The 20,637-nt window shown below is 52.6% G+C and overlaps 1 protein-coding gene across 5 annotated transcripts in view; it reads left to right on the top strand.

The window, feature by feature from the left end:
- The window catches only part of DENND2B (DENN domain containing 2B), a 171,320-nt gene that overhangs the window by 138,394 nt on the left and 12,289 nt on the right, over positions 1-20,637 (top strand). For 4 of the 5 annotated variants that reach the window (XM_061201421.1, XM_061201422.1, XM_061201423.1 and 1 more), the window contains 10 exons: positions 2,183-2,319; positions 10,185-10,336; positions 12,214-12,429; positions 13,372-13,468; positions 14,090-14,134; positions 15,151-15,335; positions 16,436-16,545; positions 16,737-16,806; positions 19,595-19,672; positions 20,211-20,351. In XM_061201421.1, the coding sequence (XP_061057404.1) occupies positions 2,183-2,319; positions 10,185-10,336; positions 12,214-12,429; positions 13,372-13,468; positions 14,090-14,134; positions 15,151-15,335; positions 16,436-16,545; positions 16,737-16,806; positions 19,595-19,672; positions 20,211-20,351 (1,231 nt within the window). Of the gene's footprint in view, positions 1-2,182; positions 2,320-5,831; positions 5,894-10,184; positions 10,337-12,213; positions 12,430-13,371; positions 13,469-14,089; positions 14,135-15,150; positions 15,336-16,435; positions 16,546-16,736; positions 16,807-19,594; positions 19,673-20,210; positions 20,352-20,637 lie in introns of those variants that run through there. The other variant, XM_061201424.1, reaches the window with a different exon arrangement.

Below are 20,637 nucleotides of genomic sequence, written 5' to 3'. Positions count from 1 at the left end.
TAAATAAATCATAGATGCTGTGCTGCGTGCCCTGATCCACCTCTGGGTGGGATGCTGCAGAAACCCAGAGGAAGAGGCATCTGAGTGGGGAGTGGGGGAAGCCTCTTCAGAGAGGGAGTTGCTGAGCTAAATTTAGAAGAGCAAGAAGCATTTAGCTAGGTGAAAAAAGGGGATGGGAGGAGGTTACATCAACCTGAAGGTTCTACACATACACACACATTACATTTATAATACATACACACACATATACCATATATGGTGGAGTCACTTCCAGTAAGAATTAACAGCAAATTTAAATCTGTGCTCTTGGAAAGAAAAAAAAAAAAAAAAGAAAGAAAAACAGTTCAAAAAGCACAGGCTGTTTTATTTGCCTTTCCACACAGTGAGCATATTCCCCTGAGGAGCATGAAATAGTAAGTTTGTATCTGTTGTGCCAGGTACGATTCTTGTATTTAATATACTTTTTTATTTAAGAAAAAAATACAAGCCATATATTTCTGCTATTCAACCAAAGAAAAAGAAATCTGTTTTTAACTGACTATATCAGTTATAATGAAAGACAGCATGTTGGTCCTCGACATGGAACCTTCCTGAGGGATTTTCGAGGATAATTTGGCTGAACGTGATTTGTGTCATTTGCTGATTTGAGAACCGCCTGCATAAGATGTTGACTCCACTGTATACATCAGTGAAAGCTTGCTCTCAGACCAGCAGTGGTCTGCGGGCCAACATTCAGGAACCACTGTGCTCAGCCATTGGGTATTTAGCTGGTTGAGAAGTCTGGGCCAGTGACAGAGAGATCTGGGAGGCATCGTGGTAGAAATGGTAGATATGGTGATGGTCGTCAATATTGGGGCCCCGGAAAGTGCAGAGTGAGAAAGAGAGTCCTGAAGACAGGACTCTGAGACCGTGGCATTGAAGAGGCAAGCAGAAAAGGGGATCCCTCACAGGAGCTTGAGACGCAGTTGACAACTAGGAGGGACCGTGTCACAGAGGGGAGGGAGGAGAGGGCCAATGTGAGGTGTTTGTCTGTGTCGAGGGCTGCACAGTAGCCGGGCAAGCTGAGAACAAGATGTGGCCTTTAGGACACTTTTAGTCCTTGACTTGCACCCCAGGGCCCTTGGGGTGTTGTTCATTAAACAAGAGAGAAAGGACTGCATCAGCTGAAAGGTCTAATGGTTCCCAAAGATGAGGGAGGTGTTAATGGGTGAGAGGATGGATTCAGTCAGTGCACTTCCTTCTCTCCCTCCCTGGGAGGGACCTGCCTTGGAGAGGGAGAGGGTGCAGCTGGGACCAAGCCTTAGATGTTGAAGGGAAGAACCTCCCTGATGAAGGGGAGGAGTAGAGGGTACTGTGGGCTCAGGGTGTCTGAGAAGCTAACCAGCTGTGGTTTTGAAATTCTGCAGTAGAAGGGAAGGTTATTTGGGGGATGGAAAGGAGCAGGTGACGAGCTGAAGGGAAGCAGGGTCATGGAAGTAGCTGCTGGCTGCAACTACCCCCTCCTAGTTCTACCTCAGAAGTGGTGTGATTTGTTTTGAGGGCTCAGCGCCTTCTTGTTTCAACAAACCATCCGCCACCAGCTGCTTCCCCAACCCCCAAACAGCCCTGAGCATCACCCATCCAATGTTGAGCCCTTACTGCCTACTCAGTGCCGGAGACCTTGCTCGGATACAGGCATGATGTGAGACTCTAAGAGCAGGTGAGGCACTCAATTCCTCTGGTAATGGCAGATACTTCTCAAAAATGATGTTCTCCGGGGCTTGGAGGCCCAAGTCAAAAGCTCAGACCGTGGAGTCAGACATCCTGGGCGACTCTTACCTCTATCAGTTCATCTCCCTGAGCCTCCAGCTAATCAGTCTTAAAGTGGCACGATACCTAGTAGCAGCATTGTGAAGATTAATGGGCTAACATGTGTAGAGCATATGACACAGCATCTGACATATAACATCCCTTTCAGCTGTGGTAGTTGTTATTGGTATTATTTGCAGGCACCGGGGCTGGGGCCTTTCAGACCATCTATCTCTTCATTTGGATGGCAAGTTTGGATCCATCTTGATGCTTTGCTCAGTAGCTGGTTTTGTGAGGAGGACCTCCGGTCTTTGCTATTGCCCTTGGCCATTCCCCACCAGGGCAGCAGGAGTCGGGTTCCGCCGGAATGACTCAAACTCTTTGTTATCCGCAGAAAATCCTTTGAGTTTGAGGATGCATCCAGTCTCCAGTCCCTGTACCCCTCTTCTCCCACTGAGAATGGTACTGAGAGCCAACCCAAGTTTGGATCCAAAAGCACTTTAGAAGAGAATGCCTATGAAGATATTGTGGGTAAGCAGGGGTAGAGTGGCGGGCTGGCTCGTCTGTGCTGCTGCAGAAGAATGGCTGCAGGAGGGGCACTTCCAGGTTCCACTTCATTCGCTGTGGGCAGACCTGGCCCAGCTTCTGGAACTTCTCCAGGAAATGGGCATCAGAGAAAGCAGCTTAAAAGACTGAGCAGCTAAGAGATTAAAGCCTGGCCTTGAATGAATTGGAACCCAAAGGGCTTCTGGGACCACAAGAAGGGGGAAACCACATCATCCCTTCCTTTTATTTTCGCAAGGCTTTGGAGTCCAACAGGTGCCCTTTCTTAACTGTGTATCCTTAGGCAAATCACTTAACTTTTTTGGAACCTTTTCTCTTATGAAATGGTGACGATGATATTTTGATGGTAACAACAACAATAATAATAGTAATAACACTTCACAGGATTATTGTTAGGATTAAATGAGATAAAATATATATCAAAGCACCTAGCACAATGCCTGGTCCTTAATATGTATCTCACCTACTCTTCCCTTAAAGTAAGTGGTGTCAGAACTGTGAAAGTATCTGAGATTTCACTCTGCTTGCAAGCTAACAAGTCTAGCCTGCCCCAGTTCACAGATGCTGGCAGAAGACACAGACACTTGGATCACAAACAAAGGACTTTGTTACTCATGGCACAGCAGGCCACGTGAGCTTGATGTTCACATGGGTTCCCCTTGCTCCCCAGTCCCATGTGGCAGTGGGGAGGAGGCCCAGGTAGAGGCTGCACACGTGGTGGGTCTGCATCCCAGCTGAGGAACCTCAAGCTTAGGAAACCCCAAGCTTTTCAAGGGGCTGCTAGCAAACCTTTGCCCCATAAGGAGACCTTATCCTTTTTATTCTGGTCAGCAAACAAATCTGCCTCTGCCCTGGAGGGAGACACTGTCTTCCAAGGCTGTTTGCTCTATAAACATCTTTGAAAAGATAGTCTGGAACCGTTAATTCCTCTTGCTCAGAAGGTCAGAAATGTAGGACACCATGGAGAATGGCCCTCCAACAACTGGGAGAATGTTGTGTTGGCTAACTTGTGTTTGAGCAACAGCAAAAAGCCCGTTGTCTAGGCTGGGTTGGGTTTATTTTTGGCCTTTATTTTAATTCTGGCCTCATTCTCTTTAGTGGGGGCTTCAGTTTTGTTCAAGTAAAGCGTGTGTCTCAGCGTAGGTCTCTGAAGAGAAAGGAAGGTCAAGTGCCCTTGCCCTTGACCGCTCCTGCCCTCATCTCTGTCTCTGTCTTATCTCTGCCTTAGGCCGGGGTGGGGGGCTGAAGAACATAGTCTTAGTGAGACTAAGACTATGGAGAACCCTCCAGATAAGACTGTGGAATCTTCGGAAGAGAGGGTCCTCTATTCCCTCATTTGATTGGAGCCATCAGTTTCCCAGTTCTCTCCGTACAACTTGCTGGGCCGGGATTTCTGGGAAGCCAGCAGCAGTGCTCAGGTCCACACAGGCACTGCTTTCCCAGGATGGGAGTGTACAGTATGTAGCCGTCCGAAATTCGGTCATATCAGAAGGACTGTGGGAACGAGATTCCCCAGAAGAGCAAACGGGTTTGGGGAGGGAGGCCTCTTCCTTTACTACTGGGAAAAAGCTTTGTATGCACGGTCGCCCAGAGCTGAGGTCCACAGCTGTGGGGATCAGGGGCACAGCCCCATCTGCCTCCCACCCCTGAGCAGGGTACAGGTCTATTTCCTCCAGTTTGAGAGGAACTGTCACGTGTCGTTGCTGCCCAGGGCCCTTGGGAGCACCCGGTGTGGCTGCCGCAGGGGACAGGGCAGACTCCAGTGTTCAGCTGCCCCTGCTCAGGATCCAGGCGCTGCCGACGCTGGGGCCTCACTGCTCGCTCTTCTCTGAGGAGGCTTTGCAGCCTTTCTGTGCTGCCCAGGGATCTCATGCGGGGGAATGTTCTTGCATCAGCTGAGCTGGAAGAGAGAAAGGGCTGCTTCAACCATTTCTCCCTGTCCAGAGTTCCATGACTGCAGGGCTCAGTTCGGGGTTGTTTGGGGACGGTGTGTGGTGTGTGTGGGGCGTGGCGGGCGGTGAGAATTTTGGAGGCACCATTCTAGGCAACGGAACCGTTCTCTGGGCGTCCCGAGGTCAGGTTAGAATAGGAAGGGGGAGGCTAGCATGTCTGAGCCTCAGCCTCCTCACTCAGTGGAGGGGACTTCCGGCCACTTTGAGATGTTGCTCAAGGAGGCAAGAAAATAGAGGAGCAGCCTGGTTGCTTCTTAGCTGGACGAGCCGGAAGCTAGGGGTGAGGGCTGGTACGAGGTGAGGTTGGGGTTGGGGCATGTTCCTTAGCTGCTCAGCTAGCTTCTGGGTCTTTGAAGCGTTGTGTAGAGAGTGGGGGGAGAGGGATGGGGAGGAGGGAGGGCACCTGGGTGTTTTGCGTTGCCCTTGTGGTGTGAGGGTAGGGTGGGCTTCAGCGTCTTCGGTTGTTCAGTGCCCTGGGCACGTTTTCCTCCTTCAGTATCCCCCTAGCAGCCCCGTCTGAACTTCTAGACCTGACCAGGGAGGCTAGAGGGAAATACAAGGGAGAATATCTCTCTTTCTCTCAGATTCTGGTTGACTTACCCTTTCTCCTTCCCTGGCGACAGGCCCAAGAATTTGGACCCACCCCCGTAGAGGCTCTGGTGGGGGGCCCTTGTTGCTGAACTCTGAATGTCACTTTCACTTTTGCCTCCGGTTGACCAGTGCCTGACTTCCTGGGAGCCTTCTCTGTCTTCTTGGCCCAGCCTGTGCTCTGCGAGGCTGAGGTGCTCGGGTTGGGACTATCCAGCTCTCTCTTGTGCTGCCTCCCTTGCCCAGGGCCAGACGGAGCTTTGTTCTGGGGGTGTGATAATCGGGCTGTGGCAGGAGGTGGGCGCGGGCCAGAGCTCCCGTGCTGAGTCTTTGTCTCGGGGACCAGCCCATTGGTCTGGAGTTCCTGGTCTGTAAGAGGCTGAGGGCCAGTTGGCCCAGAGACTAACGCATCTTCTCCGTGAGCCCTGGACCTGAACGAGGGGCCCTGGGGAGTGTGCTAGCCTCCTTCCCGTACCAGGCACGACACCTTGGGAACTGGGGTGAGATACTCCAAAGCAGGCTGAGGTTATCTTGCTAATTTGCAATAGAGTGGTTCAGAAATAAAGTTACTGCCATGTTGCTTTGTGGGGCTGGTTAATTCTCGCCTGTCCAATTTGACATCTGCCTCTGGAAAACGCTGCTATCCTACAAAGCCTTATAATCGTTTGCGTTCTGAGCCTGACAGTTAAAAATGCACCCAAGGAAGCAGCTTATTAGAGAGTTATGTGGAGTGGCCTCGGCGCCTGACCAAGGAGCCTGGGCTGCATTCCTGCAGAGATTCCCACTCCCATCAGCTAGCTGGGGCTGAGGGAGAGTTTCCAGGAACTTGAGTGGGGTGGGAGCTGGGGACAGAGCCAGTCAGCCTTACTGCAAAGCTTTTTGAGCCTCTGCTCTTTCTGCCTTCTTCTCTCATTTGTCCCAAGGCTGGGAGACAGAGACATCTAACAGCATAGAGGCTGCCGCCCAGAGGTGCAGTCCAGGGAACGGTGCCCGGGCAGTTGGTAAATGTTGTCCAACCTCGGAGGGTGGTAACAACTGGCCCCTTAGAGCTCCCCATCTGATGTGCTATGTATTGTCGGGGGAGTTGGGCCCCTACTCTGGCCCTGTCTCCACCGTGCGAGGGAGGGGAAGAGGCTGAGAACCGGGAGAAACAGCTGGTTGGAAGCAGGAGAGGGCTGGGGAGGGAAGCTGCAGACCCATGGCCCTAGCCATGGGTGTGGTCTGGGAAGCTTAAGATTCCGTTTGGGGAAATTCTCAGTGCGTGTGCACAGACACACACCCCTTCTCTAACTGGTTCTTCCAGTTGTGTGTTTGTTGGGGGGTGGGGTGCTTGGCACCTGTGGTTAGTGACCAAAGGAGACGTGGGGAGGAGTGGGGGCAGGGCTAGGTGGGACTGGGTTCTTCCTTCAAGAGGATCCATATGATAAGTCTGGGCTCTGACCAGCGCCTTTAAAAGAGTGCAAAGCAGAAATTCTTGGCGATGCCCATGTCCCTTGTCTCATCAGCAAAGCTGGGAAAGGTTGAGACCTCTGGCTTCCACAGCTGGGCTTGATGAGATGGAGCTGCTCAGGCCAGGCCTCGGGGGAGGAGGGCCTACCTCTTCTCTCTCTCCAAGGGCAGCGTGGAGCGCCCTCGAGGAAGCTGCGTGGGCAAGAATGCAGGTGAAAGTCGTGAGGTCTGCCAGGCTTCCGGTCTCCCATCCATGTCCCTGCCAAAGCTTCCCCAGGTTTCTCCCCTCGGCTCCAGCTTCTTCTGCTTCGCTGTGGCTCTGCTCCTCCAGAGAAGGTTCCGAGCCCGGCTCTCCAGCCCTCCTCCTCTCCCAGCTCTGAGCCATTGCTTTGGGATTGATTTGCTCTCAGCAGATTCCATTTAGTGGCTCTAGGCCTCGGGGACTGCTTGGTCTCTGCACATCCCCATCCCCTGGGCACCCTTACCACCTGGACAGATGGCTGGGAGTGTCTCCGTGAGGCAGCTCCAGAAGGGTAGTCAGAACAGTCCAGGAAGCTGAGAGTAATAGGTGAACGGCGGCTGTGAAGGGCCCAAGCTAAGGCTGGGAGGCAGGGCTTGGGCCAGGGCCAGCCGTCATTTCCTGGAGAAATGATTAGTGGCCTGGTTATATCAGAGAGGATGTTAACCTTGCTGGAGAAGAAAGAGGCTAACGTTAGGGCTGGGCAGTCGGGAGGAGAAGGCATTTAAGGCTTTCCTGAAATTTAGTTTCCAGAGGCAACACTGGGCTTGAGAGCCTGGTGTTCCCAACTGTTTTCAGTTCCCAGGTTATCACTGATGTGCATCTGTTACTTCCCTGGGCCTCAGTCTCCTGCATCTATTTCTTGGAGCTTTGGATTTTTTTTTTTAACTTTAAAAAAAAAATTCTTATTTATTTTTTGGCTGTGTTGGGTGTTCGCTGCTGTGCACGGGCTTTCTCTAGTTGCGACGAGCGGGGGCTACTCTTCGTTGCGGTGCGCGGGCTTCTCATCATGGTGGCTTCTCTTGTTGCGGAGCACAGGTTCTAGGCATGAGGGCTTCAGTAGTTGTGGCGTGCGGGCTCTAGAGCGCAGGCTCGGTAGTTGTGGTGCACGGGCTTAGTTGCTCCGTGGCGTGTGGAATCTTCCCGGACCAGGGATCGAACCCGTGTCCCCTGCATTGGCAGGTGGACTCCTAACCACTGCGCCACCAGGGAAGTCCGGAGCTTTGGATTTTATATTAATGTTCACAGCTTTGATTCAGGGGAAAGAAAGAAGGGACAGAGGAGAAGGAGTGAAGGAGGGAGGAAAAGAGGGTTTGCCTTGGGACTCACGTCATGGCACTCAGAAGCTATTAGGAAGTTTAGAAACATCTATCTAAAGCAGTGGTTCTTAATGGGGTGGGTGGGGATGGGGGTACAGTTTCTTTCACCCATCCACTCATCCACCTTTCCTTTCTTCCTCCCTTCCTTTCCTTTTCCTTCCTTCCTTCCCTTTTCCTTCCTTCCTTCCATCGTCCATCTGTCCACCCATCCACCCATCATCCATTTATCCACCCATCTGCTCAGGGGACATTTGACAGTGTCTGGAGACATTTTTTTGGTTGTTACAACTGGGGATGCTACTGTCATCTGTCTAGTGGATTGAGGCCAGGGTTGTTACTAAACGTCCTACAGATGCACAGGATAGTCCACCACCACAAGAATTATCCAGCCCCAAGTGTCAGTAGTTTGGAACAACTCTTCTAAAGGAGTTGAGACAGAGTCATCCTATAGGTTGGGGGATGATGATAAGGACTCTGGCTGGTCATCCAGCCCAAAGCAGTTTAGATTTGATGAGCCTGGAATGAATGTTCTTCCTGACCCCTTCTGCTCTGTCCTGTTTCACAGGATCAGGAAGACTATGTCCTGGCTTTCTCCAGTCCTTGGTCCCCCAACCTCACTGCTGTAGGATATATGTTGGAGAGGGACCAAGACATACAGAGTCTATCCTGATTCCTCCCTAAGTGCCCACAGTGGGGTAGGCTGGAGAAAACATGCAGGGGATGCCAGGTTTCATATTTGGCTTCTGGAGGCAGGGTTGCTGGGCCAGCTCTGCTTAGTCAGGGCTCTGGAATGGAGACAAGTCATTTTCATAGCATGACTGTGTTACAGGAAAACGTCTGTTCAATTGCTGGGGACTCTGCTGGTGTTGGGAATCACTTAATTCAGTCCCATATCCTTCCTTGACCCATCTTTGACTCATAAGTTTACAGAGATTTGTATTGCTCCCATGGCAGTCTAATTAGCTGTGACTGAAATCCCCCCTTCACAGCCCCCCCATCCCTCCCCCCTACACCTCTGTAAAGGCATTTCCTAAGTTCATGGTGGTTTTCCATGATAGTAATAAGTAGATACCACAACTGGGGGAGATCTTGGTTTTGGAAATGGAAAAATCTGGAAGAAGCATGTAGGGATTTGGTTTTTCTCCTGTGTCCTATCCTGGGAAAGCTTACACACCCAGTGGCCTTTGTGGCTAGTCTATGGCTCTTTCTTCTGTCTGCTGCCTGAGAAGTGACGTCTGAACTCCTCTATGGTGGGAGGCACAGGCAGGCGTCCCTGGGGCTCAGTGATCACCCAAGCTCAATCCCGCTGCTGATCGGAGAAGCTGGAGTGAGCCCTGCCAGCAGCTTCCTGTGTGCCACCTCCAGCAAAGCCGCATTCTGTCCACTAGTACCTGCGTCCCAAACAGTGGCCTTGATACCGAGGGGAGGCTAAGGAAAGACAAGACGAAGGGCAGTAGAGGGCAGTATTTACTCACAGTCCCCGTGGGCCTTGTCACCACTGTGATTCTGCTGCACGACTGTGGTTCCAGGACTGACCCTGCTCATGATAGTATTGTATTTTAGAAAAGTCCAGGTATGTGTTGGCAGGAAAGGGGCAGGAGGGCATGGCTTGTGGGAAGGGGTTGCTCTTCAAGGGCAGGGACTATACTTTGGACTTTCTGTGATTTTCTTGTAGTGCCAATACAGTGCCTACCTACTGCCAGGGATTGTAGAATTGAGTCCTGAGAAGAGAAACAAGAACTCCCCACCAACCCCACCCCTCCAGCCCAAACTCCTTTCAGGCCTTTCACATCTCCCATGTGTCATAGCAGGAGAGTTTATTCCAAAAGGGGATTGATGACCATTGTCTTTCTGCTGAGGTCTGTGGTGGAGGAAGCGGAGTGACGCTGTAGTCAGAGCGGTTCATTGAACAAATAATACTGAGCGCTCACTGCTTCAGTGGACCAGACAAAAGCCCTGTCCTGAGAGAGCTGTGGCACAGTGTACAGGCAGGAGGGAGGCCTGGTGAAGCCTGGCTCCCTAGCGTTCGCAGAGTCCCTCCATGCCCATCTCCAGAAGTGGTCCTCAGGGAGCAGTGGGTGAAGGGCCAGCCGTGTGACCTCTGAAAGCCTTTCCTACCTTGAACTGTATATCTCTGGGGCTTTCGCAGCAAAGGGACTGGAGCCAAGGAGAGATGCCTGGTGTTGGCTTTGTCCTCTGGCTGGGCACAGGCATGGGTGGCTGAGCCAGTCTTGTGCAATCCCTGAATTTACAAAGCAGAGGCCAGGCAAGGCTGAGCTGAACTGGAGGTGGGGGGTTCAGCTTCTGGACTCGGAGCCAGGATCTGTTTGTAGCCTCCCCACTGCAGACGGGCAGCTGCATGACTCATGAGCTGAAGGGCCAGGCAGAAGCCACTCTCTTTGGCTCACAGGAATTCTGCTTGTTTGTGTGTGTGTGTGTGTGTGTGTGTGTGTGTGTGTTTCCTTCTTCCCTTCTCCCCCTTCTCTAACTTTTCCTCCTCTGCAGGAGATCTGCCCAAGGAGAATCCATATGAGGATGTGGACTTAAAGAGCCGAAGAGCAGGACGAAAATCCCAGCAACTGTCTGAGAACTCCTTGGACTCTTTGCACAGGATGTGGAGTCCTCAGGACAGGAAGTACAACAACCCGCCCACTCAGGTAACAGCAGCCCTGACTTGGGTCTGTAGGGTCAGCATGAGGTGTGGGCCAGCTTCCGCTCAGGCTTTTTGCCTCACTAGTGCTAGGCGAAGATGACGTCAGGGAAGAGCTCTGCACTCAGGGACTTCTGCCGTGTCGATATGCTTGTGGACAATCGAGATGTGCTCTTAGGGGCACCCTGTCCCACCTTCTTCCCTTCACTGCTTGAGCTCTGAGCTGCAAAACTAAGGCAGGAGCCCCTGTAGTCTCCTGTCTAATCATTATTTCTCCTCCCCTTCCTGGAAACAGGAAGACAGGGCCCGGGTTGGAGTCTTGGTATTCTGCAGCTCTGGCAGAACTGACCTCAGCACTGGCATTTAGGGGGCAGGCGTAGGCCTAAGAACCTGATTTGGAGAACTAGACAGGTGTCTCCAGGACCTGGAACCACTCCCACTGAGTAAATGGTTGAATGGATGAATCTCCAAGGAATGGACTGATAGAGGCAGAATGAGAAGAAAGGTGAAGAGTTGAAGGAAGCGCTTAGACTGTAGCTCATTCTGGCCTTGTCCATGGTGGACAGGAGGCAGGAGAATGGAGATCCTATCTTGGACCTACCCAAGCAACTCTAACTCTCCTAGATTTTTTAATAAATTTTATTTATTTATTTATTTATTTATTTATTTATGGCTGCGTTGGTTCTTCGTTGCTGCGCGTGGACTTTCTCTAGTTGCGGCGAGTGGGGGCTATTCTCCGTTGCAGTGCACAGGCTTCTCATCACGGTGGCTTCTCTTGCTGCGGAGCATGGGCTCTAGGCGTGCGGGCTTCAGTAGTTGTGGCACGCAGGCTCAGTAGTTGTGGTACATGGGCTTAGTTGCTCCGCGGCATGTGGGATCTTCCTGGACCAGGGCTCGAACCCGTGTCCCCTGCATTGGCAGGCGGATTCTTAACCACTGTGCCACCAGGGAAGCCCCTCTCCTAGATATTTTATAACACTGGCTAGAGAATATAAAAATTATTTCTTCTGGCTTTGGAATGATGTGACTTTTTATAAAAGATTTACCTTTCTAATATGCTCTGTTCAAATAAGCTTCCATTGAATTTGTATTTCCAGACTGATTGGGTGGGAAGGGGAAATTGGGGGATGGGGGGGAAGGAGGACTTGCTGAAGAGTGATGAGAGGCAGTGCCAGATCCAGACGGCAGGTGGAAGGCATGCCAAGTTTGCAGGGGTGCTGCCTTTTTGGTGGTGAGCAGGATCCGCCGAGAGTAAGGTACCCTGTGCTGAAGGGTGTCAGTCTAGACAGAGGGAGGCAGAAAGTAGATCCGGGCAGGGATGGGAGCAGCCCAGGACCATGTAGGTGAGGGAGCCACTGGCTCCGAGGCCTGCCTTGCCAGGCTTTGGTGGTCAGAGCCCTGTATTCTCCCTGGAAGAAGTGAGCAGGGCTGGCATGCTCACTTGACATGTAGATTCTGGCCTCTGCTAGAGAAGCCTTTTAGGACTAACTCAGGGGCTGAGTGGGGAAGACTGGCTCTGTCGACCACACCCAGTAATGAGCAGAGTCTAAGCCTTGTCCCAGAGCTCAGGAGGGGCCCGCAGAATTCTCGCTTGGCCTTCTTTTTCCACTCAGATGACAGCCCAGTTTTCTTGGTCTCTGCTTTCTTTTTTCTGGAAGAAGTAGTTAAGCTTCCTTTGTGGAAGCAAGTATCTAATCTAGCCCTGACCTGCTGATCAGCAGCTGAGCTCTTAAAAGAGGAAATCCTGGTAGATGGAAACTCCAGGTGGGATTTGGAGGAGTCTGGGATGCCAGCCTGTGGCTGCTCTGTCCAGGTCCCAGCAGACAGGTGCCGGCCAAGGCATCTGTGCTGAGTCCCTCTCCCATGTCCCCTCTCCCATGCCAGCTCTCCCTGAAACCCGGCAGCCAGTCCCTACGCAGTGGGAACTGGTCAGAAAGGAAGAGCCACCGGCTGCCACGATTACCCAAGAGGCACAGCCATGACGACATGCTGCTGCTGGCTCAGTTGAGCCTGCCATCTTCACCCTCCAGCCTCAATGAGGACAGCCTCAGCACCACGAGTGAACTGCTGTCCAGCCGCCGGGCCCGCCGCATTCCCAAGGTAGCCTCCCCAGCTGGAGCTGGCTGGGGCTGGGCAGGTGGGCAGGCAGGCGGTGGCTCTTCTCTCTTTCCCCCTCCCTCCCTCCCTCCCTCCCTCCCTAATCTGGGCCTGCTTCCTCAATTCTCCTGAAATCAATTTCAGGTCCAGGCACTGGCCTTTCTTTTTCATCTGGCTAATTCCCTTTTCTTATCAATAAAGATGCACTAAGTGATTAATGCTGTGCAGATGTTAGGGGAAAACAGGCTAGCCTGGCCCCCAGGGAGTGCTCCACGCCACTGAGTGGATGGAAACAGTCCTTAAGAAGCTCCCCATTAGTGAGTGTGGGGTGCGCGAAGTCTCTGTGTACACAGAAACATCTCCAGGCTTTGAAGGACCTAGGACTCAAACATGGGTCTTCCTTTCTATAACTCTCAGAATTGAGAGTTTTCAGCAATGATTTGCACACATAGGCAGCCAGGCCCAAATCCCCAGCCCAAAGCAGCAGGATTTAGCCAAGTGGTATTTTTAGCCTGCAAACAATGCTTGGGTATATTGGGAATTTAGCTCCTTCCTGCCAGGGCCCCAGGTTGTAGCCCAGAGGGGAAAGGCTCAATCCTTGTTCCTGTTATTGCCTCTGAGCAGCTCTTTGTCTCACTTGGTTCAGGGACTCTTGAGACCCAGGAGCTCCCATCCTGTCTAGTTTGATCACAGTTCCTTCCTCTGGGGAGCTAAGTGTAAAGTCCTTGTCTTAGGGGCAGGAGACCACTAAGGGGACAAGGAGATGGGGAGCCACCAGTCTGCCCTTGGGGCCAGTGTGGCAGGGAGACCAGTTCTGGGCCCAGTGCGGGGAGGGCAGAAGGCTTGTACCAGTGAGGGAACGGACGGCCTCTGTAAATCAGCCTTCTGAGGAGCAGGGGCAGTTGGTGTTAGGGTTGCCTCACCCTCCCTGCTTTTCTCACCCAGCTTGTCCAAAGAATTAACTCCATCTACAATGCCAAGCGGGGAAAGAAGAGGTTAAAAAAGCTGTCCATGTCCAGCATTGAGACATCATCACTGAGAGGTAGGCCTGGATGCCTGAGCTGGCTCAGGTTTCTGGGGCCCTTGGGCATTAGAAGTGGGGAGAGGCATGGACTAGCCTCAGTTTACCCTTCCATGGGGCAATCGTGGGATCCTCCTGTCTTCTAGGAGGGTAGAGCCCTGCGAAAAAGTGGCCACGTAGGAGGGGAGGGCCAAAGAGGGAAGAAAGCCTTGGGAAGGGTTAGTGCAGACTTTGGGCTGTGAGGCCCTGAATAGGAAAGTGGGTGTGGGAATCTGCATCTGGCAAAAGGAAAGGCCAGACTTACTGAGCACTGTGGTCTGTTTCCCATTTCAAATCTTGGCCTCCTGGAGGCAAGACCCTTGTGTTCCAGGCTGATAGGCCTCTCTGCTGGCTCAGCCTCCAACTTCGGCCCTCAGCTTGCCCCGAATCAGGACTGGATGGATAGGGGTTTGTATATAGATTAGCACCTGCAGTTTGAGCTCTGAGGGACCCTGGCCCCGGGCCACGCAGCACCTGGCCAGGGGCCCGTTGGAGCCCGGATGAGGTACATCCCTCATGAGAAGAGTTGGGTGGGGGGCACAGAAAACATTTGCTGTGGGGCAGTGGCTCAGTAAGCATGCACTCTGCTCTTAACTTTTCCAGATGAGAATAGTGAGAGCGAGAGCGACTCCGACGACAGGTTCAAAGGTGAGGCGTGGCTCCCCAAGAGCATGGAACCCTCTCCTGCCCTGGCTGTGGGGAATCAGCCTTTCCTTCTCTGCACATACAGTTCCAATATCCCAGAGTGGCCCCGTTTGGAGAGGTGATGGCAGGCAGGATACGAGGCCAACAGAGCAAGGAGCTCTAGGGGAGTCCATTCCTACAGTCATGGAGCTCAGCCCTGAGAGGTTAAATGCAACCATCTCCCTTTTCCCAAATTTAAGGCTGGTGACCCTGCCTTACTTTCCCAAGCCGTTGTCCATGAAAATTGGGTGCTAGGTTTGCCTAGTAAGTGATGTGAATCTGGAGGGTCAGAGATGGGTTCAGTAGGTTACAAGTACCTCTTCTGGTTGTAAGAAATGTGCCAAAGTCTGAGGAAACTGGTACTCTGGAGGCCCTGAGGCCACTCATCTTCCCTCTCCCTAGAGAGGAGAACTGCCACCTCCCTGGAAAGGTTCTGGGACCTTCATGTTCCAGGGAGCCTTGGGCAAATCTCTGTTCTTTCTCTACTGGGAAGCCCTGCCTAGACCTTCCTGGATGATTAAAGTATGTGGGAGCTCGCTCCCTCCTTCCCTCCTCTGCTGGTCCCCCAGGCAAGTGGGCAAGTGGACAAGTGGACTTTGGGCCTGGGGACAGGGAAAAAGGGTCCAAGCCCAAGGACTGTTAGGGGCCCTAGGATGAAGGCTTCGTGGATGTTCATATCTTCTAGTCCTGCTGGCACAGGGGCAGGGGTGGCTGGGTGCCATTGTTGCATCCCTGGATTTGCCTGGCTCAGGCAGTCTGTTGGCCCCAGCTCAGCCTCCAGAGGCTCCAGGAGGCCCTGACTGTGTCAGGGCAGACAGGCTTCACACCTTGCTCCTGCCACTTCTCCCCCGGACCTCGTTGGGCCAGGCCGTCAGACTAGGCTCCTGCACTTAGAGGTGACCCATGAGGATGGAGCCCTGAGCATGGGGTGGAGGGGGCTAACGTGGGGGCCTTGTCCCTGACGTGTGACCTGCCCCCAGCCCACACGCAGCGCCTGGTCCACATCCAGTCCATGCTGAAGCGCGCACCCAGCTACCGGACCCTGGAGCTGGAGCTGCTCGAGTGGCAGGAGCGGGAGCTGTTTGAGTACTTCGTGGTGGTGTCCCTCAAGAGGAAGCCATCCCGAAACACTTACCTCCCTGAGGTCTCCTACCAGTTTCCCAAGGTGAGGCCCCCTCCCTCCTTCCCTGCCCCCTCCTCTGCCTCCTCCTTTCTGCCTGGCCCATCTGGGGAAGAAGAGAGATCCTGTTCCTGCCTTAGCAACTCACCTCACTGCGCTAGCCCTGAGCGTGGCTGCCTGTAGCCAGGAGGGAGGAGAGGGGGTGGGTTTGGGCCAGTGAGTATTCGGAGGATGAGGGCGGAGAGAACACCCCCCAGCGTGCCTAGAATGAGATCCACGTTGTTTACAGGACTTCAAGGGTCCTGAGGAAGGGCCCCCAGCTACTTCTCCTACCTTATTACTTTTCTTTTCTCTTGTTTAACTGCTTCATTGAGATACAATTCACATACTATATAATTCACCTGTTTGAAGCGTACGATTCAATAACTTTTAGTATAGTCACAGTTATGTGATCAATTTTAGAACATTTTCATCACCCCCAAAAGAAACCCTGTACCCATTAGCACTCACTCCCCATTTCCCCCACCTACCCGAGCTCCTGCCACTCCTTCCCTGCTCGCCCCAGCCTGCTTGCCCCCAGCCCGCCCGCCCGGCCTCCTTTCTCTTCCTGTAACACTCGGGCCCTTTCTCTCTGCCTTTGCCTCTGCCGGGAACCTTCTTTCCCCAGCTCTTCACTTGGCTGCTGGCTCTTTCTCATTCTTCATTCTCCGCTCAAATAGGAGATCTTTCTAGATACTCTAAAGTAGCCCCACCCACCCACTTATCTCTGTCATATCGCCCTGTTTATTTCCTTTGTGACACCCTCTGAAATTTTGTTGTTGATTATCTCACTCTGCTGACCAGAATGCACAGGGACAGGGACCTTGTCCACTTGGTTTGCTATTGGTAGCCCAGCACATGCCAGGTGCCACATAGAAAGTGCTAGTTTGGCATATATTGAATGAATAAATGATGACTCAGCCCACACCCGGACCTCTCTGTGAGAAATGAGCGTGGGGTCAGGGTACGGTTGCTGAGAAGCATGCCAGTTGGGCAAACGCCACCTAGGACTCTCGGGGGAGGAGATATTTGTCAGCTACCCCCCACCGGCCCCAAGTTCCACGTCTTCTCTTATCTGTCTCTCCCCATATTCCTCTTCCTTGCAGCTGGACCGACCCACCAAGCAGATGCGGGAGGCAGAGGAGAGGCTCAAGGCCATTCCCCAGTTTTGCTTCCCTGATGCCAAAGACTGGCTTCCTGTGTCAGAGTACAGCAGGTGAGGCCCGGCCTGGCATAGCCTCCTTTACCCCCATAACAGTGGGCAGCTGACTCTGGCCCACCCTAGTCCCAGCCTCCTCTCCTACCGCAGTCTGGTCCTTCACCCCCTCCCTGGGCGGTCCCTCTTCTTGGGGGCTGTTTCCTGGGTCCTCTGATATTTCCCTGATGCCAGACTTCTCCCTGTTCCAGTGAGACGTTCTCTTTCATGCTGACTGGGGAAGATGGCAGCAGACGCTTTGGCTACTGCAGGCGCTTACTAGTAAGTAGGGCCATTCGGTCCTCAGGGACTGGGCCACAGTGTTTGTATGTGTGTATGCTCTTCTTTAACTTGAGCTTGTAGAAACTCAAGTTGTTCTGTGTTCTGCAGGACACACACACACACACACACACACACACACACACACACACACACACGAAGCACTCCCTGGGATGGCAGGACTTAAAGTGGCCCCTCTGATTGGGCCCCAGGATCTAAGATAATCTACAATAAGGGAAGAGATTGGATCACTTTCTACTGGGCTGTCATATGTTTTTAGCTCTTCTATACTTTTTCTTTTTGTTCATTTACTTCGGGCTTACAGGCTCAGATTGCTGATCCTGATTGCAGGATCACATCAACCCAGCAGTATGTGTGTGTGCATCAGATTGGGGTGGAGGACAAACCTTCCTCGCCCCCATACCTGGCCAACCTGATGTGCATCCTGTCCATGGTCTGGTAGGGCTGGAGGCTGAGCAGGGACAGAGCAGTACCTTCTATGGGATTCTGGGAGAGATGCCTTGAACTCAACGGAAAGGGAGGGTTTTGAAAATATAAGCCATGTTGTAGAGAGAGAAGCACTACACCATCCCTCTTCTCATTAGTCCTGGGAAATAGATTGAGGTAAAGATAAAGAGAGTCCTGTCACACACTGCCCTGGGGCTCACCAGGGGTATTGTTGGCTTGGGTTGTTGACAGAGTTTCAGGGTTCCCAGGCCTTAGTGGGAGAAGGGGCAGATGAGGGGGATCTTTGGCAAAGGTGATGTATAGCAGGGACTCTAGGTGAAGGATTCTGGGCTGTTCATTCATTCTTTCAGAAACATGTAGCATACACCTGCTGAGGGTTAGGCAGCATATGCTAAAGGCACATAAAGATGAGTTAGACATGGCTCCTATCTTTAAGGAACTTTAGATAGTCCAGTAGAGGAGGTAGGACTTTCAATGTAGAAGGCAGGGCAAAGAGAATGAACTGTGATTTGGGATCTGTTTATGTTCCAGGCTAGATGCTTTAAGCATGTCATTTTCTTTATTACTCATAATAGCCCATGAGGTATTGGGTTGGCCAAAAAGTTGGTTCGGGTTTTTCCATAGCATCGTATGGAAAAACCCAAACCAACTTTTTGGCCAACCCAGTATTATTATATATGTTCTTTAGATTAAGAAACCGAGACTCAGAGGTGGAATGACTTGCCCAGGGTCATACAGCCAATCAGGGCCAGAGCCAGGTTGACTCCAAGTCCTTTAACACCAAATCTGGTAGTCCTGGATCACCCCAAAGGGTAGTCTGGGGAGAAGGAGTACTTGGAGATAGAATGCCTGGTGAGTGGGGCTAAGGGAAGGTAGAGCAGTACAGATGCCAGGTGGGGAGCCGGGCAGGTTCACCTGGGCCTGGGGGGGTAGCGTGCCAAAGGCTGCCTTTGCAGGAGCAGAGATGGAGCAGAGCTTCTCCTTTGCTGCGGGCCTGCTGCCCCCAGGGAAGAGCATGTTTGTCCTGGCTGCTCAGAGAGGGCCTGGGCTGGGTTCCTGCCAAGGGGGCTGGCACTGGCTCGGCATTCCTACAGATTGGACACAATGATTCTAACCCAAATCCCACATACTTGTTTTAATCACTTGGGGCTTTAGGGGAGGCGGGGGAGAGGGAAGAAGAGAGGAGTGAGTTTCAGGCCTAATATGGACAAAAACAGATTCTGCCTTCTCTTTAGATCTGTGACGTGTGGCCAGCAGGTTTGGAGACTGAAATAGCCCATCTGCATTTGCTTAGCAGCCTGCATGAGGGGCCAGCACCTGCTGCTCTGCTCCCTCCCCGCTCGGCCTTGCTGGGCACTCCAGGCCTCTGAGCCAGAGGCAGCCACAGAGCCCTGCCAGCCCCTGGCTGGAGAAGTCAACTCCTGTGGACTCACTCCAGCCTGCATTTGGGGGCTCCAGGCCTGGGGAGCTCTCAGTGCACATCTCCTTCAGCTGCCTACCTTTTAAATCCCCCTTTTACTTTGTTCTCCTCTACTCTGTACATGCCTCTGTCCAGTCTCTTTGTGTTTCTTTCCCTTCCTTTCTGTCAGAAGGCAGCATACTTTAGAGGTAATACAGCAAATCAGAGGCAGAAACAGACTCCTGGTTCCATGACTTCTAAATACATGACCTTGGACAATGGCTTAATAATCTTGAACTCAGTTTCCTCATCAATAAAAGGGGGATAATAATGCCTATCTAACAAGTTCTTGAAAAGTTCCAAGCCCAGGACTCAGATATGGTAAATATTCAATAAATAGTAGTTTGCTTCTCTTCTCTGGTGTCAGTTTGCTTTCCTAGAATGGGGATGGATCAAGGAAGGGAGAAAAGAGCAACTGAGAAAAGGAATGTTTTGCAGAATGTCCCCTCTGGGAGGCAGAAGACCGCCTGGCTTGCTCCTAAGGATGTACACAAGTCCCTCCCTTACCACTGGGGGCCTGGGGATTTAGGGATATAAATCCACACGTCACCCTATAGCCTCTGCCAAACCGCTTCGTCCTTTGCCAGCCCCCATCAGTGTCCTCCTGGGGGGGAAGGGCGGAGCCTGTGTAGAGCTTGGCAGGAGTCTGGCACCTTGGGCTGGAAGGCCCAGCAGAGGCTGAAGCCTGCCCCCAAAGAGTGGCAGCCTTTTCCTTGGGGGCCTGGTTGAGTAGAGGTTTAGAAGAGGCCCGGAGTCTTCACTAGAAGAGAGGTGCTTACTCCTCAGTTCCCAAGGAAAAGGAGTCAGATATAGTAATCATGCATTCTCTGTGTCTGTGTCTCTCTCCTCCTTGTCCTGGCCCAGCCAAGTGGGAAAGGGCCTCGGTTGCCAGAGGTATACTGTGTCATCAGCCGCCTTGGCTGCTTCGGCTTGTTTTCCAAGGTAAGAGGGCTCTGGCTTACTTCCCTCCCCCTTCCCCCAGCTGACAGCTCCCATAGGAGTATCTGCATGCGGCTTAGATGAGAAAACCACCTGTGTGTGTGAGAGGGTGAGAGAAGGCGAGAATGCAAGGGCAAGTGCAAGCGAGCTCTCTGACTCCCTCCCCATCTACCAGCTCCTGCACCGGCAGTGTCTGCTAATGTCACAGCTCACCCTGGCCCATGGGCGGAGCTGAGTCCTTGGGGACAGAGACCCTGCGGGAAGCCAAGTGCCCAGGAACCCAAACTCAAGTGGTATTTCCTTTGCCCAGCTACTCAGATCTTGGAGTCTGAGGCAAGGACTAGCTAGGGAGCAGAGCCGACACCGAGTGGCCAGGGAGACGGGAAGGGTAGGGTGTGAAGCTCCTGGCGAGATAGTCCTCCATCTCCCAGCTTTCGGCCCGGGCTGGTCAGATGCCAGGCTGCCCTCTTCTCTGCCCAGGAGGTAGGGGAGGGTGGCGCCCTGACACCCTTCCTCTTTGGGCTGCTGGTGGTGGGCACAGGTCCTAGATGAGGTGGAGCGCCGGCGTGGGATCTCCGCCGCTCTGGTCTATCCCTTCATGAGAAGTCTCATGGAATCACCCTTCCCTGCCCCAGGGAAGACCATCAAAGTGAAGACATTCCTGCCGGGGGCTGGCAATGAGGTAGGGATTTCTGCTGCCTCTTCTCTCAGACCATGGACTGGGACTGGAGTGGGACCTGCTGAGCCAAGGCTCAGTCTCTGGGGGTGCAGAGCACGGCCCCTTCCTTGCTCAACACATTTGTATACCTCACCAACAGGGACTAAAACAAGTGAATGACAGAACTGTAATTGTTGCTCAACTCTCTGCAGCTTCTAGGGGCCTTCCCTGACCTGTTTGGACTAAACTGCAGGCCACCTTTTATTCATTCATCACATGTTTACAGAATATGTGCTCTCTCACAGTCAGC

Source organism: Eubalaena glacialis, chromosome 10 (assembly GCF_028564815.1).
Source record: "Eubalaena glacialis isolate mEubGla1 chromosome 10, mEubGla1.1.hap2.+ XY, whole genome shotgun sequence".
NCBI classification, from domain to species: domain Eukaryota; kingdom Metazoa; phylum Chordata; class Mammalia; order Artiodactyla; family Balaenidae; genus Eubalaena; species Eubalaena glacialis.
This window is presented reverse-complemented; position numbering and strand designations above follow the sequence as displayed.